At 37.7% G+C, this 24,139-nt stretch overlaps 1 protein-coding gene across 11 annotated transcripts in view; it reads left to right on the forward strand.

Moving 5' to 3' along the window:
* The window catches only part of BCAS3 (BCAS3 microtubule associated cell migration factor), a 362,757-nt gene that overhangs the window by 37,285 nt on the left and 301,333 nt on the right, over positions 1-24,139 (forward strand). For all 11 annotated transcript variants that reach the window (XM_086762785.1, XM_086762786.1, XM_086762787.1 and 8 more), the window contains 2 exons: positions 13,663-13,770; positions 17,335-17,411. In XM_086762785.1, coding sequence (XP_086618911.1) covers positions 13,663-13,770; positions 17,335-17,411 — 185 coding nt within the window. The remainder of the gene's footprint in view (positions 1-13,662; positions 13,771-17,334; positions 17,412-24,139) is intronic.

Raw genomic sequence — 24,139 nt, forward strand, 5'->3', positions numbered from 1 at the left:
CTCAGTTTAGATTGTTTTTAGCTTTTAGTAGAATTCTGGCTTTGTTAAATGTGACAGTGTCTCAAATATATAGAACTGGTGTGCATAGGCTGCCATAATCAACTGCCGTCTGTGTTAACTGTGCTATCTTCTGATATGCCGTTGGTCAGAAAGTAGAGTCAATAAATACTGCCTCAGAATAAAGAAAAAAAACTTTGGTATTGATTTGGAGTTTTATATATATATTGTCAATTTCTAAAATCTGGCGCTGTAAGGGTGTAAATGGCTCCGCAAAATGCTCTGGTTGGGTTCTGGTGAAATCTGGCTGTAGCAGAGATGCTTCAGCATGAATTTGCTCTCAGTGTTGTGCTCCCAGAAATCTGATATTTTTTTATTAAGCAGTAACATGCATCTGTCTCTTGATATGCAAAAAGCTTCTACATTTTTTATTTCGGTCCATCTTGTATGATCTGGAAGATCGGTGTAGGATTTATTACAATACAAATCACATACACTTATTTGAGTGGTGAATTTGCCTTCGTTTGACAGCAAGAAGGGCAAGACAGCTCTTAAATTTTTTTCATTCTGTATTTTTGGAGGAAATGTTAATCAGCTGATCACAGAGAGACTAATTATTCTTTGACAGATGTATGACAGAAATGCAGTTGTATTCTACTTGGAAGTTAATCTTTGGTTATGCTCTCCAAGATTTACAGAGATTTTTCTGGTCAGGCATAGGCATATGTTCATAGAATGAATACCTTTTATATAAAAGGACTTTTTGGTTACACTCAAGAAGAAAATCTAGTCCAGAAAATACCAGAAAAAAATTATTCTGATCTGAAAAGTGGAGCTCCAGATGTATTTTTCCTCAGTGATAGCTATGGTCAAGTAAGCCTTGTAGATAAACAAATCTCTTGAGACGCCGCTAATCTTCCTGTATTAACTAACTGGAAATATGATGGGACAGCTATGTTTTGTAACATGTGGTATGTCTCAGTGAAGTGGAAAGTGTGTCACACTCTAGTCTCTCCGCAAAAGCGTACCACAGCTGAAAAGCCAGCTTGTGCTATATTTTACACTTCAGCGACGGGCGTGCCACATGCCGTGGAACGAAGCAATGTAGTACAACATGCTGCGGTACATAAAGGTAGGTTGTAGGCTGTTGTGTGGCTTTATTTGGCTTCATGCATTTTGAAATTAAAAAAAAAAAAAACCAAATCTAGAAAGTCTCTTCTAATGATGAGCTTGAGTAATGTTGTTATGGGCAGAAAATACAATAGTAGAAACATGTTACATACTGCTGGTAATGCAGAATGTGGGAAGAGCCATCTGCTGCCAAAGCTGAAGAGTGATTTGGAGGTTGCTAAGCATTTTAATATTTTGAAGAATTCCCCTTCCCTTTTATTTTTCTCCTTGAACGGATGGTACTGTTCTTGTAGTATCTGTTACGATAATACCAATATGTTGATAAAACCTAGTCTTAATTTTTCCTCCTCTTGTTGAGGTACAACACAGTCTTTCTGCCGCCCTGACTACAGGTAGGCAGCAAAGCAGCTATTGATTTGATTGAACACAAATGGACATAATGGCTGTCAAAAATACTCTGAACTGAAAAGAAACATGACCTCCCTCCATCAGTTCAAAACATCTGTTCCAGGACTGTCAAGAAAATTTGTATTTTTAGATTCTTCCCCCATACAGCCCCAAGAGTGGAAACAACTTTCCATTCGATATTCAGTCAGGGGTTTTGCCTGTCATAGGAACAAGGGTACGTGATTGAGAGTAACCTCGTTGTATCCGCAGCCGCAGCTGAGCAACCTGGAGTTGCAGATGATGGCAATGTGCAAAACTGGTGAGGAAGTGTTTATCTGCATTGCCCTTTAGTAGGCTGGGTTTTTACTGCATTGAAATGAATGTTTTGATCATTAGGGATGGCAGGAGTCCATGTATCTGCATTTCTATTAATTGTACAAGAAAAACATCATAAAGTTACATGAGTACATGTCCTGAAAATGCTTGAACGCCAAGTTCAGCGTAATGGGTTCTCAATTCCAATAATGGTATTGTATCACCTGTAAACACTCGATATACCTTTTTCATATTTTCTGATGAGAGAATTACTGCCTTTTGGCTGTAGAAACATGTCTTAAATGTAATCATACTTGTTTTGATATTTCAGTTTTAAGTAAAATGTTAGGAACAATTAATTAATCCTTATGCTAGTTTGTTTTTTTAAGTGAATGTGCAAAGCACATTTATAGAGTGGTAGATCTCCCCACAGCCATCTATCTGTTTTTAATGTTGTTTTTTTAATTTGTTTGAAAAAAACCCTTTAAGTAGCTTTTATGTGGACAATCATTTTATATTAAAGCTTTGTTCCCATCCCTCTCTTTTTCCATATTTATCTCTTAGCAGCGTAACTAAATGTAGCTGTATTTAACTTTCAGATTAAACTGAGAACAGTTTAAAATCTGGTATATGCTTTCTACTTTGTTTTGGAAGCTTATTTCTTTGGTGATTATTTTCATGTATTCTGATCTCTCTAAATAAAAAGATGCAGTGTTTTATGCTAGAAGAGTAGTATGCAGGTTTTTTGTTACAGAAAGCTGTATTAATTTCCAGATGAATTTGCTGATAGTAGATACTTGGGTTTTTTTCCCCCGATTGAACTTCTCGTAGGTAATAATTTTGTACTTATCAACAAAATGGAACATTCTTAAATATATTTAAGGTAAAACTTTTCTAGATACTGATTGTAACCAAGGGCTTCTTTTGACCGCTTTTAAATAGAATAGCAATGTCTGGAACTATACAGTTTAACATAACTGCAGGTTGGGCCTGTAGTACTTAGCTTTGAGCATTTGAAATGTGTCAGAAACTCTCAGATCTGAACTTGAAAAAAATGGGCTGGCCACTGTTTTCCCCAGGTATGAGACTTTGTATTGTTTTCTGAAGTTACGATGCCCTGCCTGGTCGTGACTCAGTGTTAAATACTGAGTTCCGACATCTTGCTTGCCACATTATTAAGGCAACGCAGACTCTTTTTTTTTTTTTTTTTTTTTTTTTCCCCTGCCACCTCTATTTTTCCTCTAGTGCCTTTTAGATAATAAACTTTTGGAATCAGGACATGTGTTTTTGTGAAGTGTCTCACATGTTCACGCGGCTGTGCTAACGCGGTTGTGGTGCACGCGTTGGTATGTACATGGTGCTCGGCTGTGGTGAGTGGATGCACTTAATCTCCTGGAGGGCAGCGCTGGCCTTGCCACTTACAGGCAGCACTTGACAACAGATTCGTGGGACGGTAATTAGAACAGCTTCACAGGAGTCTCCGTATCTGACACTCGACGGCAAATACCAGCTAGTGAACCGATAAATAAGGATAGAACAATGGACGAGAAGCTGACTCGGAAGCCAACAGAAAACAGAGGTCTGATGGAAGAAACTGAGGCTTGTAATCTTCTGTAATAGAACAGAGAGTGAAATATGTGTAGACAGAGAACAACTCCTTTTTTTTTTTTTTTTTTTTTTTTCTCAAAATGTGTGAATTCCAGATACTAAGTTAATTCATTACCTTAGCTAGCCATATGGAGAGTACAGAAGTAAACAGCATAGCAGTTCCCTGGCATGAAATTGACTTCTAATAAAAAGTTCTGAAATCTCTGCCAAAGGTATGCTGCTGCTAATGTTTTGCTAAAGGTAGATATCTTTTGTCATAGCTTTAATTAAACTGATGAAAAGTTAATAGGTTATCAAAATATGTGTGGTTGCCTTTGAAAAGGACAATGTATACAGGACTGGGTAGAACGCTTTAAAACCACTTACAAGTGGTAACATATGCGTGAGGACAGACATGGAGGCAGAGAATTAACTTGCTTTACGATAAGCTTATTTTCATGTGCTATTACCATTAAGTATTATTTGAACAGTGTTATAAAAGTTTGTAATCACGTGGCAATGTAATTTATTTAGTTAAAGTTTTGCCTTTTAATGAAATTTAGCTTTTCAAGATTGCTTTTGCTAAAGACAAAAGGGACATAATTTTGGCTTAAGTAGATATGACATAAGATGGTTGCTTAACACATTTGTCTTCTATAATTTACAGAATTAATTTATACTGGGCCAGCTAATTATGATAACATAAATTTATCTGTAAGCAGGAAAGGTTTATACAGTACCACATCTTGCAGTAGAAGACAGTTATTTTCACCTGAGGATGGAGATTTCTGTCACTGCAGAGATGGAAAAACAAGATGCTGATGGTTTTCCTGCAGTGGGTTACAACCTTCATGCCCAGCCGTCCACCGTCGGGCCTCAGGTTCTCTCCCAGGCCATGACCTGAGTTAAGCACGGAGACGGAGAGCAGCCCTTCCCGGGTCAGTCCGGAGTCCCCCAGCGGTTAGCCCTCTACACGGCGAGGAAATGCCTCGCTTTTGAAATTACAGAAACAAAATACTCCTGTCCTTGAAATCAGAACAGTAGAAGGGGAAATGATAAATGCAATTTTTAGACATTAGCATTGCTAAGATGTAGGGATCAACACTTTAGATACTGTTTTGATATTTTTCAAGAAATTTTGAAGGGAGTGGTTCTTCTGTTCCCAGTTCATTGCATCTTTGTTCTCTCTACCTGACATAATGCTGCACAGGAACTGGTACCATGTTAGTTCACCTTTTATCTACTTCCTTTGTTCAAAAAATCAGTGGTTTACTTGCATATTGTACACACAGACGGCTGTACTGCTTTTTGTCTAGTGGTCATTTTGGCACAATCGCACAAGTCTCGTCTTTTTTTCTTTCCACACATGAGCAAACAATGTGGTTTTCTTTTGGTGTGTCTTTTTTTTTGATACTCAGGCTGAGACTTGTAGTTTACCTGTAACAAGATGGTTTCTGCAAAGTTGATGGCTTTTAGAAAGTATTTTTGTTATGTGCCTGTGAGACTGCAAAGGTGGTGAGGTAAGAGGATAGGTTGGAACTTTTTTCACTAGACTGACTTGGTCCAAACACTTGAGGAAAATACAAGAGTGAAGCTTGTGTCTCTTGGTATTTAACACAAATGTTTTAACGCTGTATCAAATAATTTCCTCTCTTGTGTGTAAAAGATTAGATTTAGTAACGTGTCTGAGTTCGGTACAGGTTTTTCTTATTTAAAACTAAGTGTTTCCATGTTGTTTTTGCAATTTGTGGTACAGTTAAAACGTCTCTGCTGCTTTGTGTTTCGCTGCTACAGACACATTTTTGGGAAGTGTCACTTTCTCAGAAATCTTACTCTGCTTTTCCTGATTTTTGAATGAATTTATTAAGTACCGTGAATGAAAGCAAGAAAATTACTTACAGAGTTGAGTTTTCAAACTGTTATTGTGAAAAGTTGGGATGCAGAGAGCTAGAGAGTTTTGGGGGACTAGATGGTGAAAGTCTTAATGAAAGCTTTTTTTCTGCAGTGGTGTTTAAGGAATATATAATACAATCCTTGGATTTTTTTTGTTTAAGAGTTTTGATTCTGGTATGCATCCTTCAGGAAGAAGGTGAGAATACTGCAACACTGAAGAGAGCTCAGAGGAGGACTGCAAATATGTGCTAGGACTGGAAAACAAACCCTACAACATAAGGCTTAAAAATCTTTCTCACTTTATTGCAGATTGGTTAGTGGCTGGATTGCTTTGGGTGCTTACTGACTTGTGGAAAAGATAACTGAATGCAGTGAGCTTTTTTGTGTTGTTGACAGAGACATAAAAGCTGAAAAGCAGAATATGTATACGTTCTATCTTGCAATAATGAGTAATTTCATAAAAATAAAATGATCTAAATGTTGGAACAATTTACTATGAAAATAGAGGACTCATTGTTACTCCAAGTCTTTTAAGACAAGATTAGGTTGCTTGGTAAAAAATAATTTCTTTGAGCTTCTGGGACATTTTGTGCATGGCCTGGAAAGAGATGATGATCCTTCTAGTATTGAAATCTGTTAATCTGAGCAAACCTTCTTCAGGGGCCTCGAGGAGAACAGAATTGCCTTTGTGGTCTCAACGTGCTAATAATATTACTACAAAGATCATAATCAAATCTCATGCTTCAGCTTTCCAGTGTGAAGGTTCAGGAAGGAATTTTTCCAGTATACAATTAATTAACTCTGTACTGAGTGCTCTGGTTTTGTTTTGCATTTCTTCCCCTTGTATGAAGCATCAGAGAACAGGTTACTGGATAGTCTTAACCACTCACTGCTGTTTAGAAACTTGGATTTGTGTCTTTGTCAGGGTTCTCCTCAGTTCTGTATGGAAGTAGCTTTTTCTTTACCAGTAACTTACTGGTAAAGATCTGGTGTAGCTTGCTGTAGAGACCATTTGGGCATGCCTTGTCCAGCCAGTTCCTTCGACTCGCTGTCACTTATTTTCTCTCCTGTTTTCTGTATTTGATGTGCTGTTCAGTGCCAGGGCTGAATTGCTTTTAAAGCATTTGAGCGAGGTATAAAATAGAGATCTAGGTGAAGCTTAATGGCCTGCATCAGACAGGAAGTCTAGGTGATGTCATGGTCCCTTCTGACTTGACAATGAAATAAGTTGTCTTCTGTAAAATATTTTTTTAAACTATATTCCATTTAAGGGACCTGACAACTTAATATCTAATATTTTTTATCTTTTTTAAACTCTCACAGGTTGTTAAAGCTTGGCCTAGTGAGAGGTTATTGTGCTATTAGGTTTTTTGAGTATGAGCTCAGTACAAGTTTTAATATTTTTACCTCTTCTTAAAGATACCAAAAGTAAATAAAAACAAGACTGTTTTCTATGTTGGGTCTGCTGGGCTTGTAAAAACTATTACTGCAAATTGCATGCAAACCAATGAAGCCTCACAAGAGGAATACATTAGAGTGGTGAGGAGAGGTAGGAGTGTGGCCGTAGGAGAATGAGATGGAAGTCTGGGAACTTGCAGTGCAGTAGTGGATGTACGCTAATGATTGTATTTTTAGAAAGAGTGAAAGGTCATGTTTTTGAAAACTAAATTGTACTTCAGAATAGACTAATAAAACCAGTCACCTGAACTAGTTTCAAAACACTGAAGTTACAATAAAGCTTTTTCTTCTTCTGAATCAAAACTTTAAAGGTAACAAATTGTGACAGAATAATTGCCAGATTTTTTCAAATTAATAATTTTATTTTTGTGTAAACTAGTGCTAACTATATGACTGTTATGATAAAAGTCAAATTGCTTTTGACTGGAAGTACATGACTTGTTCTCTGAAGCTGATTTAGTGACAACTGTTAAATTTACTGATCTGCATAATATGTGGTAGAAGGCTTGAAGCTTCTCTGGGTTTAAATGTTACGAGCATTTCCCAGGGAATGTAATTCCAATTTGCAGATTTGTCGCTTTTTTCAATCAGTTGGTACTCGTGTGTGTAAGGAAAGCAAGATTTGGCCTCCAAGGTATGGAAGTAGCATTTTCCTAGCACTGCTGCTAGGAAGCAGTGTTCTCTAGCTGCTGCAATAACAGGTACCATTTTAATCTTTAATAAAATAAATTAGTCAGCTGCATTTAGCAAGACATTTTTTGTAATTATTGTCATATCTGAGTTTTTTGTATCTAGCTTCAGAAGGTGATGAACATCGTTCTCTTGAGGTCAGTAGAGATGATGTTAGCCTGCTCCTGTATACTGTGCAGTAACTCATACCATAAATCCCATAGAAATCCCATAAATCCCATAAAATTCAAATATGAATTTGTTGAATGCTGTTTAAATTAGTTGCCAGATAATGCCTGGAAGTGTGAAAACAGGAACAGCGATTAAATGAAAGACTTTTTTTGTGATATGTTAGGTCAAGTATGCTGATCAGTGCGAGTTTTTAAAACTCTTTTCGTTATACAAAACTCTTTATGTTGCCCTGCACATTAGGATGGTCAATATATGATGGAAGAAGAAGAAATTTTTTTTTTTTTTTTTTAATGTGGAATCTATAAAAGACAAAGAAAGCAGTCACTACTCCAGAAAGCCTACTGCTAATATGTGCAATATTTGTTCTGAGCAAATACAGAAGGAAACTGCCTTGTAAGGCTGTGGAACAAGGCAGATGTAATGTAATTCTTGGTGTAATTAGAGAAAGATGGAGCTTGTTGTAATGCAGTTTCAGCAGGCGAGAGGGACGTGCAGCGTACTGCGGAGCGGCACCTCCGGCGAGGATGGGTTTATACAGAGCAGCTGGAAATAAGCTATTTCCCCTGTTCCATCGTGTGAAGTCAGCTTACCAAAAAGAGACTCCAGGTACAGAATGCTGTCGTGATTGTCTGTGGACAGCTACATCGTCTTTACAAAAGGACATCAAGGCATAGCAACCAAATTAACAAATGCTGAGGTTAACTAACCCTTTTCTGACAGGCTTTGATAGCCGCTTTGGAATCCTGGTACAGCTTGGAATCCTTGTAATGTCACATTCTTGAGAAGTGATCGTTCTTTCTAGATTTGCTGGATGTGTGAACGTGTGATCTCTTCATGTGATCTCATTGATAGTTCGATACAATTTCACCTTTTCATTCATTTTGTCATTTTAATACATTAACACATTGGCTGCTAGTGGTAATTAATTTATTGTTTTCCAAAAGAAATTTGCAGGGCCTGTATAAAGGAGTATAGGTGATAAATACTTTTATTCTAAGTGTCCTGTTTAACTGTATGCTTTTCCCTAATGAAGGTTGTAATTATTATTTTAGCAATTTTATTACCGAAATGTGTTACAATGCCATAAGTTCTGTCATTGTTCCCAAGTGACATCGTTGTCTATCTCACCAAGCTTGTGTTGTATATCTGTGGAGTACAAAACAGTAGGGAGATGGAGATGCTTCCCTTGATTTCTTTTTCTGAAGATTCTAGCCCTAGTGAAGATGATATAAAATATAAAATGATACACTAAGTTGGCCAAACAGCTTCCACCCTGAGATGATTTTTTTAAATGCCAGAATTAACTTGAAAATGACTTATAAAGGCCTGGTGGTCAGATTTTTTTTCACCAAAAGCTCTATTTCAGTTTTACACCTCTTAAACTTTTTTTTTCCTCTTTCTGGACTCATGAGCCATTCTGTAATTGGTGTCCGTTGTCCCTTTGAGCAGGATGTTGTTCATCATGTGGCAGAGTGGGGAGAAAAGTGAACACTTGTGAGCAGGCAGAGTAAAATCTTCCTAGGCACAGAAAATGTTGGCCTCGTGCTGGGCCCATCAGTCTCCTCCTTTTTTCCCCTCATGTAAAAAGTGTGTGTGTTTTGCACAGTATGTTTGTCTCTGTATGCAAACATTTGACACAGAGCTTTTCTAAATGGTGTGAGTCATAGCTAGCAAATCTGTGAAGAGGTGATAGTTGTGATGCATAAGCACAGATGTATTCAAGTGCCAGCTGTCCGAGGCATCTGCTGTTTTTCTTCTGTGCCTGCACTGCAGCAGTCAAAGAGAAGACAATACAAGAGTCTGACTTCATTTGTATACTTATTAATGCTGACGTTTTGCCGTTGTTGGTAATATGTCCATTACCTTTACAGAAGTTGTTGATATTTCTGCATTAAACAACTATTTTAACAATCAGGATACATAACAAAAAAAAATTGTTGATAATCTGTGGGAGTAATTTGCAAGAATTTTATTTGTGACAGGCCTAATGTCTTTACCAGACTGGAAAACCTAGTGTTTTCACATTCCTGTCTTAATCTCACCCCTTGACATAATCATCACTGGTACACTGAAATATGATCGGAGCCCTTCGCATTGATGAGACTTCCGTAAACCTTCAGTTTATCAGAAGAAAAGCTTCTTAGCCAGAACTCTCCTTGTCGTCTTATCTCCCAAATGATGGCCGTTTGCTAGCACGGCCTAGGGCAGGCCATCCACTGTTTCAAGCGCATTTACTTACAGTGTCTGTCTGATCCTCTGACGAAGTGAATGTTCATTACTCTGTTCCTGAAACAGAACAAGATGCGGTAATTCTAGTTTTGTACAATTCAAAGGTTTCAAGAACTTCCAGTTGTCAAGAAAGGCTTTTGCAAGTTTGTGGTGGTTTTGGTGTTTTTCTGTGGTGGTTTGGATACTTCTAGTTTTGTAGCTGAAATTTAAAAGTATATATATATATGTATTGATTGCACTAAATGTTATTTTGTGTTCTCATAGGTGGTGTCATTTTTAATATTTAATATTTGATTGTGTATTTGTTTGATATTGTGATTTGTTTGAAGAAAATTGTTAAGAGCAAATGATAGTGCCTGAGTAAATTTTTCTAGAGGTCCTGCAAAGGACTCCAGGATGTTTATCAATAATGATGTGTTGTCTTACTGAACACACTAATTTATTGTGTATTTAAATGGGACATCTTGCTTACTTTAAATCTTCCTGCTGTGTGGTAACATAACAGAATAACTAAATAGTGTATGTGGTATAAATGTTATGGAAGAAGGGAAACACATTCATCCCTACTTTTGATCTTTGTGGGTTTGGGTTCAAATTTTTCTTAAATAATGAGTTAAAAGAAATGGAGATACCTAGCTTTTAAAAGCTATATCCAAGTCTGGGTCGAGATTGTAAACTTTAAGAATGTAAAGGGAACACTGTAGTTGAGTCTGACTTTCTCTGCAATGTGGGCGATAAAAACTCCTGAATTCTGTGTTTTAAGAAGATTGGGAGTTACGAGTAGTTCAGTGGGGGTCATAAAGTGTCAGAAAAAGCTGCCTTGTGCTGCAGCTCTGGTGGCAAGGTACATCTTGCTTTTGCAGCCCTATTGTGCGCCTTTTATTGCTCAGTTCATGTGCTTCTGCTTCCTTTCTTGCTTCCATGCTCATTGGACCTTTCACTGAGCCCTTTCGGTGGACTAACCCAGGGGAGACTTCCCTCTAGAGGAGACAGAACGAACGAAGTGCTATTCTCCTGTTGATTTAATATGCTAAAATGGGTCAATATAGAATCCATTGCATATCAGAGACCGGGAAAGGAAAGTGCACAGAACCGCTGAGCCTGGGCTTTTGACATCACTGAAACGAAGGAGGGAAGGATAGCTCTTGTTACTGCGTGTGAGTAGTGCAGGCTGATCAAGGCACTTTTACTATTCTTCCAGAGCTGTGACAGGGAAATGAATCCTTAGATCTGTGTCTGTAGTCCTCCTTCTCCTGCTCTCAAAGGATTGGTGCTGCTGGCTGAGGAGATATAAAGGAGAGCAAAGAATGACCATTGGAAAGGCTCATCCTTTTAGGATGGTTGAGAAATAACATCTTTGGAAAAGAAATAAAATTTTGCAGTATTGGAGAATCCTTGCTATATGGGGTTCTGTTGAACAGTGAAATTAAAATCATTAAATTTTTTTTTTTCCCCAACAAGTTGAAAGCATAGTGTTGAGTTGTTACGGAGGTGTGGTCAAAAAAGAACTTGATGTTATGGATCTCCGCATTATATCATTCCTCATTTAGGTACACAGCTTTTGGGGTAGAATTTATAAATTTAAATGATGATAATGTATTGAATGTTGTGTCTCATGAACTGAGAGTGCTCAGTAGCAAACGAGGTTCGTAACAGCCATTACTTTGAACAGGGAGAGGAACTAAAATAACTGAAAGGAAATGGTAGAGAGAGAGAAGTCTTTTCTAGTGATTGAGACCTGAGACTTTTTTTTTCTTTTTTGCCTTTCCACCTTTGAAAAGTTTGCCAAAGAAAAGAGCAAGCGCTTGTGCTTCCACCCTTTTGTGTCATAGTTGGTGGGTCAAGCACTTAGCCAAAAAATGGGACTTTTCTGGGAAAGCATCCTTGGCTATCTGAAGACTTGTGGTAATGCTGAGTTGTTATGGAATAAGAAAAAACTTTGTGCGACTTTTTCTGGCTATTGCCATTTGTTTCTGCTGATTAGGTCCTAGGAGCATCCTCAAATGTGTTTACCTTGTCTTTGTATTTATTTCAGAAAATAAAAGCAATGTGTGTGTTATTTTGCGATCATAGATTGCAGCGTACCACGGAGCAAAAAGAAAGATAACATTTGGAAAGAGGACTTTTGAATTGAACTAGGTAGAATTTCAGGGTGCTTCTGCCCTAGTCCGTACTGGATCGTTAGCACTTGAACTCAAGTTACTGGTTTTTAGCCAGTGTGGTTCAAAAAAGCATTGGTAGAATGGTCTTAGCATGATCAGCCAGAAAGAAGGTATGACATAATAATAATAATAATTCATTTGAGTGACAGGATTATTGCCCATAGTTTTATTGGTGCAATAGGTTTTAGAGGGTGCATAGTCGTGAGTTGTAGTCATGTAGTCAAGTCAAACAGACGAGATGGAGCTGTTCAACACGGGCTTATGTGGAAGCAGGAATCGGTATCGGTTATGCCAATATGATTTTATCTGTATCAACGTCTGTGATTTCTGTTTTGAAATAAGAATCTCTGTAACTTTTTATCAAAATAATAATTTTCTGTATGTAATAAATGTACTTAAATTTTAAAAAGTTTGTACGTACACCTTGCTGTGGTTTTCTGTGTTTTCTAGCAGCACTGAGCTTCTACTGTAACGTTCTAAAAGTGTTTTTGAAGGGCCTTTGAAGTGCTTAAAAGTAATAAATAGCACCCTCTAGTTATTAGTCGAGGTATGTGCCTAGAAAAATGTATATTCTGGGAAGAATTTCAGTAGACAAAATGTCAGAACTTATTTTTTCGATTATTTCCTTGACAGTTGTCTTTCTGTGCATGTATTGTTTCTCTGCCGCGCAGTTATTGTATGTACTGTTTCGTTAACCCGAGGCCTTTGAGGTAAACAGTTGGCATTTGTGCTCCAGTTCTCCAGAAAATTCTCCAGCAGCTCGAGCAGATCCAAAAGACAAGCAAGTGTTGTGTCAGGAATTGTGTTAAACTCTGTAAAATAAAACAGATATGGGCAGGGCGAAACACCCTCTTTTTTTACCAATACTTAGTGTGTGTTTGTACAGCTGGCAATTTGTGCTCCTTCATATTCGTTGACCTAGAAGTAGCCAACATTTTAATGCGTTCTTGGAGGGGGAAGAAGGTGTTATGGAAAAGAACTGCCACATCAAAGCCTCTCCTCAGCTTGTAAAATGGTTTCCACCACTACCTTCCTCAGCTCTATCGGAACACTCAGCACTTTCTCCCTCTCAGAAGAAAGCAAGCCTTTTTATTAAGAAATGGCCTCAGAGTTTTATTTATATTAAAATGATAAAAGTGACACAAAGCAGTTGAAAAGATCTGTATAGTTCAAACAAAAGTCCATCAGAGATGTAATGTAAATTCAGTGTAATGTGTCTCTATCCAATCAGGTCATATGATCCCACTGTTGCGTAGAGGGAGGCAAGTACTCCCTTTAGGAAAATGTTACTCTGCGGAATATTTTTTTTAATAACTAGAATGTAGTCTAAAACTTCATGCCTATCAAATGGCTTGTATTTTGCCGGTCTCATCAGATGTTCCAAAGTCTTATTAGTGGCAGAAGAATCTAAGTACTTGATAATTATTTGCACAATACGGGTTCTTGACCATTGTAATTCAATTTTAATCACACCTTCCCTTAATGTAGAAGGCTAAGACTGACCCTTTGTTCTCCAGCATTCTGCTCATATTGCTGGTGTTTTCATTTAGCGTGCTAAATAATGTAGAGAGGCTGAAATAATTTTAAAATAATTTAAGAAAAACTCCTTCTTTCCATTAAAATATTTTTAAATTCATTTTAGCACAAGCCCACCTTACTGCTGTGTGGACCTTTATTCTTTGCGAACGGGAGAGATGGTCAAGTCCATACAGTTCAAAACTCCTATTTATGATCTGCATTGCAATAAAAGGTAAGGATGCTTACTCTACTTTTTTTTTCTGTGTTAGAGCATGTAAAATTTCGGTAATGAATACAATTTCTGGTGTATGTGCTCCCTGACTTGATTTTTTTTTTTACTTTCTTGTAAGCATAGCTTTGGTTCTCCATCTCTCAAGTTGTGTTTCAGTTTGAGTATGACAGTTTGCTTCTCCAATGGCTTTAATTCTTAAATTTTTTGCATTTAAGCTTCTTTCAGTTGTGAAGAGAGTGAGCAGGAATCGTTGGAATCCTCTGTCATCCACCTACAGATGGAGAAATGGAATAATTGAGAGTTTAAACAGTATAGAGCATTATAGAGTGTGTCTCTATTCTTTGTGTTTCATTGTCCTCCCAGATACATTGCCTTCCTGCACAGCTGTGGCCTACAGAAAATGATGTTCCTGTGAGTCAAATAACAAAGCAGCATCTCTTATTTGGGATGATTCACCTAGTTTCTGAGAGAAAATGGCTTAAAAGGCTGAGAATCAGGTTGAAAATACCTTGTTTCCATAGAGTTGTGGGTTCAAATTTTTCTGATTTAACTTCAGATCTTCGTCCATCCAAGACACACAAAACTGAACATCCTTGTAGTTTACTGTGTCTTTTTAAGACAGAAGAGAAGACCTGGGTTCGCTACATGAGGATCTTGATGATCCCGTGGCATTCCTGATGAGAGAATTTGATGCATTGACTTTGGTCCCAGTTCATGATTGCGCTGCTGGCGTTAGTGCTTCCTTCCACCCGGCTATTGCTGTTATTAGTCGCTATATATCTTGGGGTACCTTACAGAAGTTGTGGAGTATAATTCCTGCATTACAGGTAGAGTGTTGAAAAAAATTTAAACGTTAATGACTGCATTAGATCAAGTAGAAGTTACAGAAGAGAAGTAGTACTACTGAACAAAAGCCTTTAATAGCACAACTAGTCCAATAATGAGGAGGATATTTTGATGGTGTAAATGTTTAAAGGATGATAGTGGGTTTTTTTATCCTCATCAATTTGCTTATTGTAGGATGTGGATACGATTGTTTCAATTATTTCAACTGTTTCAAAAAGCAGTTTCACTGAAGTCATAGAGTTGGTGAGTTACGTGCCATGAGCAGGTCACTGTTCCTTTAAAAGCTGTCAGAGGGACTTCAGTACTTATCTGTGCAACTGTCCCGTGAAAAATTTAAAGTTCCCCTGTGTACAGTGTGATGATAGTAAATCTTTCCAGCCTGGCCTCCTAGCAGAAGAAAAATCCAATTGTAAAAACAGTCAAAAGGCAAATCATCATTCAAAGTCTCTCCCAACTAAAAAGTCTTTCCAGGTGCTAATGTTTCTTTTCCTAAGTGGTAAAAATGGAAAAGGTACTTCAAAGCTGTGTGGCTGTGTCCAGGGTAGCTGCTTTTCTGGAACGTATCAGATTCTGTTATTATCCAGGGCAAGCTCACTATTTCAGACTGAAAATGCATTAAACGTGGCCAAGTGCAGTGCTAATGGTGCGTTAACCATACTACAGACTAATGGAGTCCAAAATTTAAATTGAAAATAAAACTTGAGTTGCAGAAGAAGGGAAAACTGTTTATTATTTATGTATTTATACTCTAGAACCATCCATCTGGTAGGCTTCATTTATGTGGAAAGACAGGACATCTTCAAAGAGTAGAAAACAAAAATCTACAGGATTGGGAAATATTGCAATCAAATATACATAAGTTTTTACCTATACTTTACACTTGCACATGCATTCGAAGTCTTTCCATTATTCATTGGTGAACTTTCTTTTAGGCATTGTGGAAGAAGTTGGAATCGATAAGTTTTATTTTGCTTTTCTCTCCTGCAGTTTAAGGAATCGGAAGATATGTCATTTAACTATAGTGTTTTGTCCAAAGCTAATATTAATTTAGATATACAGAGTTTAAAACTTTTTAAAAATGAGATTTATAAATCAGAAGGGACTGGGGGAGTCCTTTTCACAGTGTGAGAGAGAAAAGCAATAATTTATTGTATGACTTAACACATCTGAATCCCGCTTGTTGAGTTACGTGTTCTACCCTCTTCGTTCAACAAGTAAGCTGCTCAGTCTGAAAGTGTACACGTGCTTCCCGTTCTAGGTGTGCAGATCTGTGAATATGAAAGACTTCTGTCCAAAAATGTCCCTGGATTTCTACCTTCCTTCCAAGAGCTGTGCTTCTCCTTGTTTCTAGATAGAGACATGCTGATAAACAGAGGAGCGACAGAGTCCCAGAGCACGATGTTATAAACCAAAGGGTCCTGAAAGAATTCGAGATACAGAATAGCACTTATTAATTTAATCAGCTTCTCTATCAGACAGAAAGTAGTTACTGTTACACCAGCCTATTGAAAAGGCTTCAGGGATTATCTTGGCAACTACAGAGGCAATCTGAATGTTTTGGCAAATGTGTTGGTAAAAGTAAGAGCAAAATCAAATAGCAGACGCAGAGTTAGATCATGCCTGTTGGAGGAGTGTCAGTGCAGTTCTGTGGGTGGAAATTGTGACTCAAAACTTATTTATATATCTGAAAACACCAGCAAGCATGTGGGTAGGTAAGATACATATTTTGATTTTTAGTGTAGGCCTTCACCGAAGTCTTACAGGTATTGAGCTCTCATGGGATAAGAAGGAGATGTTCTTGTGGCTAAACAGTTAAAAACAGGAAAAAAGAGAGGAATTACTGGCATCACCCTTTACCCAGGGATATGTGGTGAGACGAGTTCTTCCTAATGAGAAAATAATCAGATTCTTAGTTAATTATGTCATATTGCTGAGTGTTCCACAGAGCTGGCAGCTTTTATCTGTTTATTTGTCAGCTTCTCAGCCAGCTCTTTCATTTCCAGAGTTTAAAAACTTGGTTTTGGGAAGCCGTCAAGGTAGGAGACGACATATCCTAGTTATAAAGCTTTCAAGATGCTTGACTTCCCAAGATTGCCTCTGTTCATTGAGACAGCACAGTGTTTCTTGCATTGCTGTCACCTGGCTTTGGTTCTGTTATTTGTTTCAAGTAAGGAGCAGATATTTTACAACAGAAGTGTCTGTGTGTACAAGTGAATACATAAACATGCAGCTGTAGTTTTGCTAATTGACATAAATCCTGCTTCTCTCAACTGTATTTGTGTGCTGATACTCTTGGTATGAAAAACTTTCTGCTTTTAGTAAATAAGATGGTTTAATAAATTTGCAATGAGATGGACAATGGGATTATTTCAAATTTAGCTTGTGTTCTACCAATTGTGGATTTGATTGTTATTTGAGTCATTGAAAGTAATTCAGGATCCTTGCAATTCCATTCTTTCTTTTTAATGGAGCTTTTACTGCAGGAGGTATATCATAAATACGGTGTGTTGTTCTGTATCAGATCTGTGTACTTCCTGCAGTGAAGGTTATGTGGTCGGGATGAGAGAGAATCCTCAATAACTGCCATGTATTGGTAACCTGGCAGTTTATCACTGTGGAATTTATATTGATGCTTTGGAAATAATTACATTTAGATATTGAATCTTTAAACCAATGCATTTAATGCTTAAAGTACATGTTCCATTTCTGTGTTTTCAGGATACTTGTTGTAGTCCTGCAGGAGAAAATTGCCGCCTTTGACAGCTGTACCTTCACCAAAAAATTCTTCGTTACAAGTATGTATAGTAATTGGGTTCAGTCTTTTTGCTGTAGTGGTGGAATGAGGTGAAGCAGATTTTTTTTTTTTTGTTGTTTTGTTTTTATTTCTAAATCCTCCATGACTTCATTTGGAGTTTCAGGAAATCTCTTACTGAAAAAAAAACCAAACAAGCCAAGTGTTACTGTGACTCTTTTGCCTGTTGTTGCTGTAGCCAATTTCTCACTCTCGTGAAGAGCACCTGCACTGATATCCGTAGGTAGCCGAAAAGTTCTTTTGTTCATTTTGCACAAATATTTGCAAAAGTTTCAGGTTTTGAGTTTCAGGACATGTACATAAGCATCAGTTTGAAAACACATTGACAGCAATTGGCCCACTTTTAATAATTATTATTATTATTATTTAATGTCCTTACTTTAGCAGGCCCCAAAGCTCAAGCAGGTCAGTTAAGTGTCGTAATATAAAAACTATAGGCAGGTATTTGCCTGCTTTTACATATTTCTTGAGCATGGAGGAACTGTTTGCTCAGACTCCCCTTTATCCCCCTGTACCCCACCACTTGCCTCTCGATAGGAAGCACCGGATTGTAACAGAGAAGGTGCTCTCCAGAAGCTGTAAGTGCCTGTTTGCTGCCCCAACATCTCTAGCACAGTAATTCATGTTAGCAGAGAAAAATGGTATGTTTTCTGCTGCTTGTGCTCTGTTTTGTCACTGGATGTGGTTGTTACCCGCTCCTGAGACTGTGTGTTGTCTGTAATGCTAAACACTGAGAAAGTATTTACCCAGAAAAAATTAAAATCTTATTGTTCCAAGCAGTTAGTGACTAGTGCTACTATGTATCCATTAGAATTGCCTCTTAAAATCTATAGATTACTGAGATATCATAATTTACTTTGGAAGGATCAGAGTTTTATTGTTATTGTTAAAAAGGAGAATCTGAAAGTTTCTGGGTGTATTTTTGGTCACAGGTGGAAAAGTTCTAAATTATCTTTTCATATTATCTGGGTATTTGAAGAGAAATCTAGTTACAAGAAGCTATTCCTTGTAATAGTTTGAAGGAAGGCAGCATCGTGCAGTAATATTCAAGTTGCCAATAGGTGTCAGTTTCTTCCTATACATGGATGTAAGGCACAAGGAATCTGCTGGGGTTCCGTGAGGGGAGCCAAATGGGAAAAGACTTGTTTGTGTCCTTCTGTCCTCACTCCTCGTTTTATTCCACCGAGAGAAGTAATGTATGAGCCTTGCTTTATTTTAGATCAAAAATTTAAAAAAACCTCAATTAAGTGTGTATTTTGAGAGTTCTTGTGCTTTTCTAATTTCTTTTTTTTTTTCTTGCAAGAAAAGATTCAGCAATTTGTTTTTTTAAAACTTAATCCACTGAACTGTATTTTGAGGAACAGGAGTATCGGAATATCTTCTTTCTAACCATAACTTTCAATTTGCAGTGCATTTATGTGAAACGGTGGTGGAATGTAAAGAGGATGAGTTAAAGCTTTTGCAGATAGTTAGCAAATGATTTGAAAAACCAGAGTCCTGAAATGTCTCTGTTCACAGCACATTTCTCCAACTGTGTTGTGTTTTTAATATGAGAAGCTCAAGATGTTCTCAAACTTTTTTCTAGTTCTGGGGTTCCAAAGCTCAGTTAAAGACACCGGTTTTGTCCTAGGTGTTTTGGAAAGCTGCAGGACCCAGCAAACAGCTGGAGCCGCTGCCACCACAGCCCTTTGCCTGTCGCCACCCTGGCTTGCCCGTGGCCAGTGACGGGGTGTGACTGGGCAAAGAGACATCTGCTTTTCTCCTAGATGAATGGGTTTCTTGGACCTGTGCTGGTGATTATTTGTCCTGAGGATTTTGAAGTTTAGTTGTTTCACTTAATAGCTTATGCTATCAAGCGGCTGTTATGCTCTGGCATGTTGAAGGCTGCGGTAAAGCTTTTGTCTGAGCTTTCAGATTTCATATGTGCTGAAATCTCTTCGACCTAAGAGTATATCTTTAAAGGCTTAAGTTACTCTGAGGTGTTTGAAATTTGGTGTAAATGAGCTACCTAGTTAGCTGCAGAGATTTTTGGTAGTCAGCCAAGTAGCCAGCAACTGGCCCTTTTGCTGCCCCCTTCCCCTCCCCCCCCCCCCAGATTTAGGAAAGGGCAGTGTCAGTTTAAATTGAAAAACTAGAAATTCTTGAAAAGGAAGCTTGCCAAAAGGCAAAGAGGTCTTATAGGCCTCTTTGTATCCATCGTTGGAGCATCCCTGCTCTGCAGGACAGCCGGCCAGTGTCCCGCCTGGGCCGGTCCTCAGCTGGACAGTGACAGTAAGGATGTCACTGGCTGCCCAGAGAACTTTTCATCGTGAAGAACATTCTCAGCTGTGTTAGCTGACAGCTTTTGGTCAGAAGCAATGGCATAAAAGGTCAAAAATGTTAAATTAGTATTCCTAGATTTCTGGAGACATTTCTTTTACAGTGTAAACCACTGTTTACACTGAAAAAGATTTTTTTTTTTAAGAGTTTTTGGTGATGATGTGGAAACCGCATCTTCCATTTGTATCAGCTAAGTGGCGTGGGAGCCTCAGAACCTCATTGAGACAGTTACAGAGCAAACATAGTTAAGCAGAAGCTCTTGTCCATTTTGTTGGCTATTTATACATAGAAATTAAATGCAGAATGTGCAATTAAAAACAGTGTCAGGAATTCTGAAGTTCGGTGTTCCTCAGCAATGCTAATGCAGCTGTGTTGCACATGAGTAGTACTTGTCTTTCTGTTTCTGTTTTTGTGGTTGAATGTGTAGCTTAATATATTGTTGTAATAAATATACCATAAAATATTCAGGATGTAGAACATGGTCAAGTTCGTGCTGCTGTTGGAGTGTTTAACTCCTGCATTTCCTGATTTTTCTTGGGCAAATTTGACCTAGTACTAATCTTTCCCCCTGCATGTGATTAGACGGAGATGTGCTGATTTGACTTGAATGACAGAGAGCTAGCACATTTTTTTGTCCCCTTTGTAACAAAATCTCAGTGTACAGGTGCTCCAGTCTTGGTGTATGAATTTAAGACAGGTGCTTAAACTTGAAGGAGGAACATACTGTGGATTTTGTAGAAAAATTACCAGGATATCCTATAACCTACCCTGTGTGGTAATCTTATTTTTAAATGTCTGCTAAGGAAAGGCATAGCATCGGTCTGCAAAGAACGGCAGTAGCTTTCATATGACGCTCCGTTCTCTACCGTGCTTACACTTGGAGCCAACTCCATTTCGATAAGAAAGAATCTGTGTCAAGGGGAAGATAAAGCCAAACAGCAGTTGTGCATCCTGCACTGATTTAGGTGCTCACATGGCCAAACTAAAAAAAAAATAATCATTTGATGCTTATAATAAGAACGTGTTTTATTTGGTAGTTGTGAATGTCAAGGTGTGGATTTTAAATAGATTTTTAAATAATTGAGTTTCATTGTGCTTCACCTAAAATATCCTTCAGAGCTTTTTTCTCAATACTGCATATGACTGAACGATCAGAAATGAAAGTGATGTACAGGCTTTTTTCCCTCCTACTTTGCTCTGAACAATAGATGCAGAAAAGCTGAATTTCATTGATTTCTGTAACATCAGTGCTCCCTCAACCCTTCTCCAAAAATGCTTACTTAGTGGAACGTTGATGATTATGAATATAGCCTGATGGATACTTTCTTCTCTGTAAAGAATATCGTTCCCACCCCTTGGGCCCTAAGTAAAGATTATCACAGATAACATCATGCATGTGGCATCATCTTTGTGTCCGATAACTAGTGCCTGCTCAGTTTCTCTGGCCCTTCCACTCCTCATATTGATATATTCTCCATCCATTATTCTCTAGGGATGGAGACAGTTATTGCAGCCATTAGCTGGCACCACATTTCTATTGATGCTCTACAGCCAGAGCCTTAAGAGGTAATTTTCCAGATTTTAGTCAGAGTACTTTATTATATATAAAGTCTCAAAAGACTTGCCTAACCGCAAGCCAAAAGTTATTCAGTATATGTTGAATGCACCCCACCTGCATCTCTCAAAATAAAATAAAAAGAAAACCAAAACCAAACGGTGTTTGATACTCTAATTTGCAACTTGGATGGGATATTGCTATTTTCACTGACATTCACGTGCAAGAAATAATATGGTAGTTTCAGTTTGTCACAAGTCTAATCTGGAAATCGTCTAGGCTTTTTTTTTTTGTATGCTTTTGCTAGCTCTGTTAGAATTCCTTTTCCCTGATCAGCACGCAGGGAGCAGTTTGATCACTTTGCTTTGAGGAAAAAACACGGGGTATCTTACAAAAAGGTTTAATGCCTGAAGAGTTCTTCTCAGCTTCTTCAAGAAGTTCTGTTTGTACGTTTGCCTTCTCAGCTGTGATCAGCGAGTGGCATTTATCCTGGACATCCCACGGGGTACAATAATTGATAGGATTCCTCCGTCTGTGGAGGGAGACTCTTCGGTTGAGATCGAAAGTCCTTAAGGCAGGTGGGAAGTGAGCTCCTGTTTCACAGTATTTTCTTGATCAGTGAAGAGAAGCCAAAGATTTTCCTGTGAATTGTGTACAAGCAGTTTTTATTTTTACACACACACACACATTTATATATATAAACACACACCCCTTCATGTAATTTGTAACTGCCTTCCCCGAGAAATGCTGGTTTGATCTTGCTTTTACTTTTTATTGGCAATGTTTTTAAGCGCGTTTTCTTCCTGAATGTGGGAATCTGTGTCACTGTTACAGGATAACGTTGAAATACTTTCTGAAAAGATCTTTAGGGCGACGTGGTAGATTTATGGAAACAAATGTCTTCGTTGCTCACAGGGCGTTTTGCTATATTGCAGGAAAGTGTAAATACAGCAGAAAAAATGCACAAGGGCAGAAACAAGGCATTGGTACCCAAGATGTATATCTGTCATATCTCTTGGCTGTGACAGTTTTAAAAATTATATGTAGCACAGGAAGTGCTGTTTGTTTCTCTGTGAGTTATTTTTATCTAAAGCACACAAACCCTTAATGTTAAAGGCCAAAACAAAGCCATCTTACTCGCATTGTCCTGTGCAGGAACAGCAGCCTCTGTAGTAACATGATTACTTATCACTGCCTGATTCTCTGGACAAAAAAAAGAAAGTGAACTCGAGATTAAAATATAGTTTGCCCTGAAGTCATTCAAATTTGTGCTAAATTAAACTACTAGCCTAATAAACATGAAAGGCCACAGATATGTTTAGTAAAAGCTCTGATATTGGTCTTAGACCTGTAGAGTAACCGTAAAGTACATTAAATTGCCACGATAGAATTGAGAAGGAAAGGAGGTCTCAGTAGTAATAATAGTACTAGTAATTATAATAATAATAATAATAATAGCAATAATAAGAAGAATGATAATAAATTAAATTTGTGGTCCTTCCCCAAGCTTGTGTGAGGGAATTCTGTTCTTCCGAGGGAGGCTGGCGCGAAACGCAGCCCGTGGCAGGGCTGGGTCTGTTGTGGACATGACGCATGTCATGAGTATCGCCCTGCTAAGGCTGGTGGGGACCGTATGTGCAGCATTTGTGGCTTTACTTTTTCACTTTATTTCTAGTTGTGGGTTTTGTTTTTTTTTTTTTAGTGTTTTATTAGTGATAAAGCCACTAGTATTTGAAAAAAAAAAAAAAAAAAGAAAAAGGCTCTGGCATGATTTCGCAGTAGGGTCCATCCTGCTGGTTTGCTCTTTTGCTCCGTTTTGATGGGTGATCCTTAGAAAGAAGGAAGTACACGAACAATAGAAGAGTTTTGGAAAGTATGTGACAGTGTGAGAGCAATAACATTTACATAGGGCCTTTCATCTAGAAGGAACCCAGAGGAATTTATAAACAGTATTGCTTTATACAGTTTATAAACAAATAAATTTGGTTTGCTCAGTGAGGCTAAAAAAAAAAAGCCCAAACAAACAAAAAATATTAGATAAAACAACTTATATGATTTGTTTCCCTTTGAATAAACAATGCTTTTGTAACAACAGTATCACTCTACTCATTATTTATTGTATGTACCCTTTCTGTGCTCTCTGTCATGGATCTGTTTTCTGGCTGCTTTGGATTGCAAGACTTCAGAATGTAGTTTTGTAATTTCATTACTGTAGAGTGCTGTGTATGTCATAAGACTTAGGAAAAAATTACTAATTGAGTATAAGCTACATAGTGACTGAAAAGTAGCATAGGTTTAGTGGGTTGTTGGAGCTATTTAGTTAAATACACACAATAGCACTGTTTCACAGATTTTAAGTGAAATCTGGCAAATACCCTGAATGGTTAAAGGCAAATAATTTTGATTGAAGAGTTACACATTGTAGAATTTGCTCAGAAAACGGTGTTTAAAAACACTATACACTTAAGATGGCATATGTCATCTTTAGTGAACCTTTCCACACACTGAAACAGAAAAGTCTTTGTTTATCCAGTGATCTCCTTTCTCAGCAAGGTTTCACTTATTTAGTTTTGCCTTAGGATGTACGTTGGAGATCTCTGGCCTGACCGTTAAAAAAAAAAAGTTATAGTAATTAGGAGCATAATTCTTATACCTGATTTCCAAAAAAAGGATGAGTATGTGTCAGAAGCAGAGAGAATTGGGGAAAAGAAAGCAGTGAAAATTATGGAAACAGGAAGTTTTCCTGTTAAACTGACAGGAAAAAAAAAAAAAAGACAGAAAAAGTAAAAGTCAAGATAGGAGGATGAAAGCCTGGCAAATACAGCAAACTTCCCCAC

Source organism: Chlamydotis macqueenii, chromosome 19, assembly GCF_036417535.1.
Source record: "Chlamydotis macqueenii isolate bChlMac1 chromosome 19, bChlMac1.mat, whole genome shotgun sequence".
NCBI lineage: Eukaryota > Metazoa > Chordata > Aves > Otidiformes > Otididae > Chlamydotis > Chlamydotis macqueenii.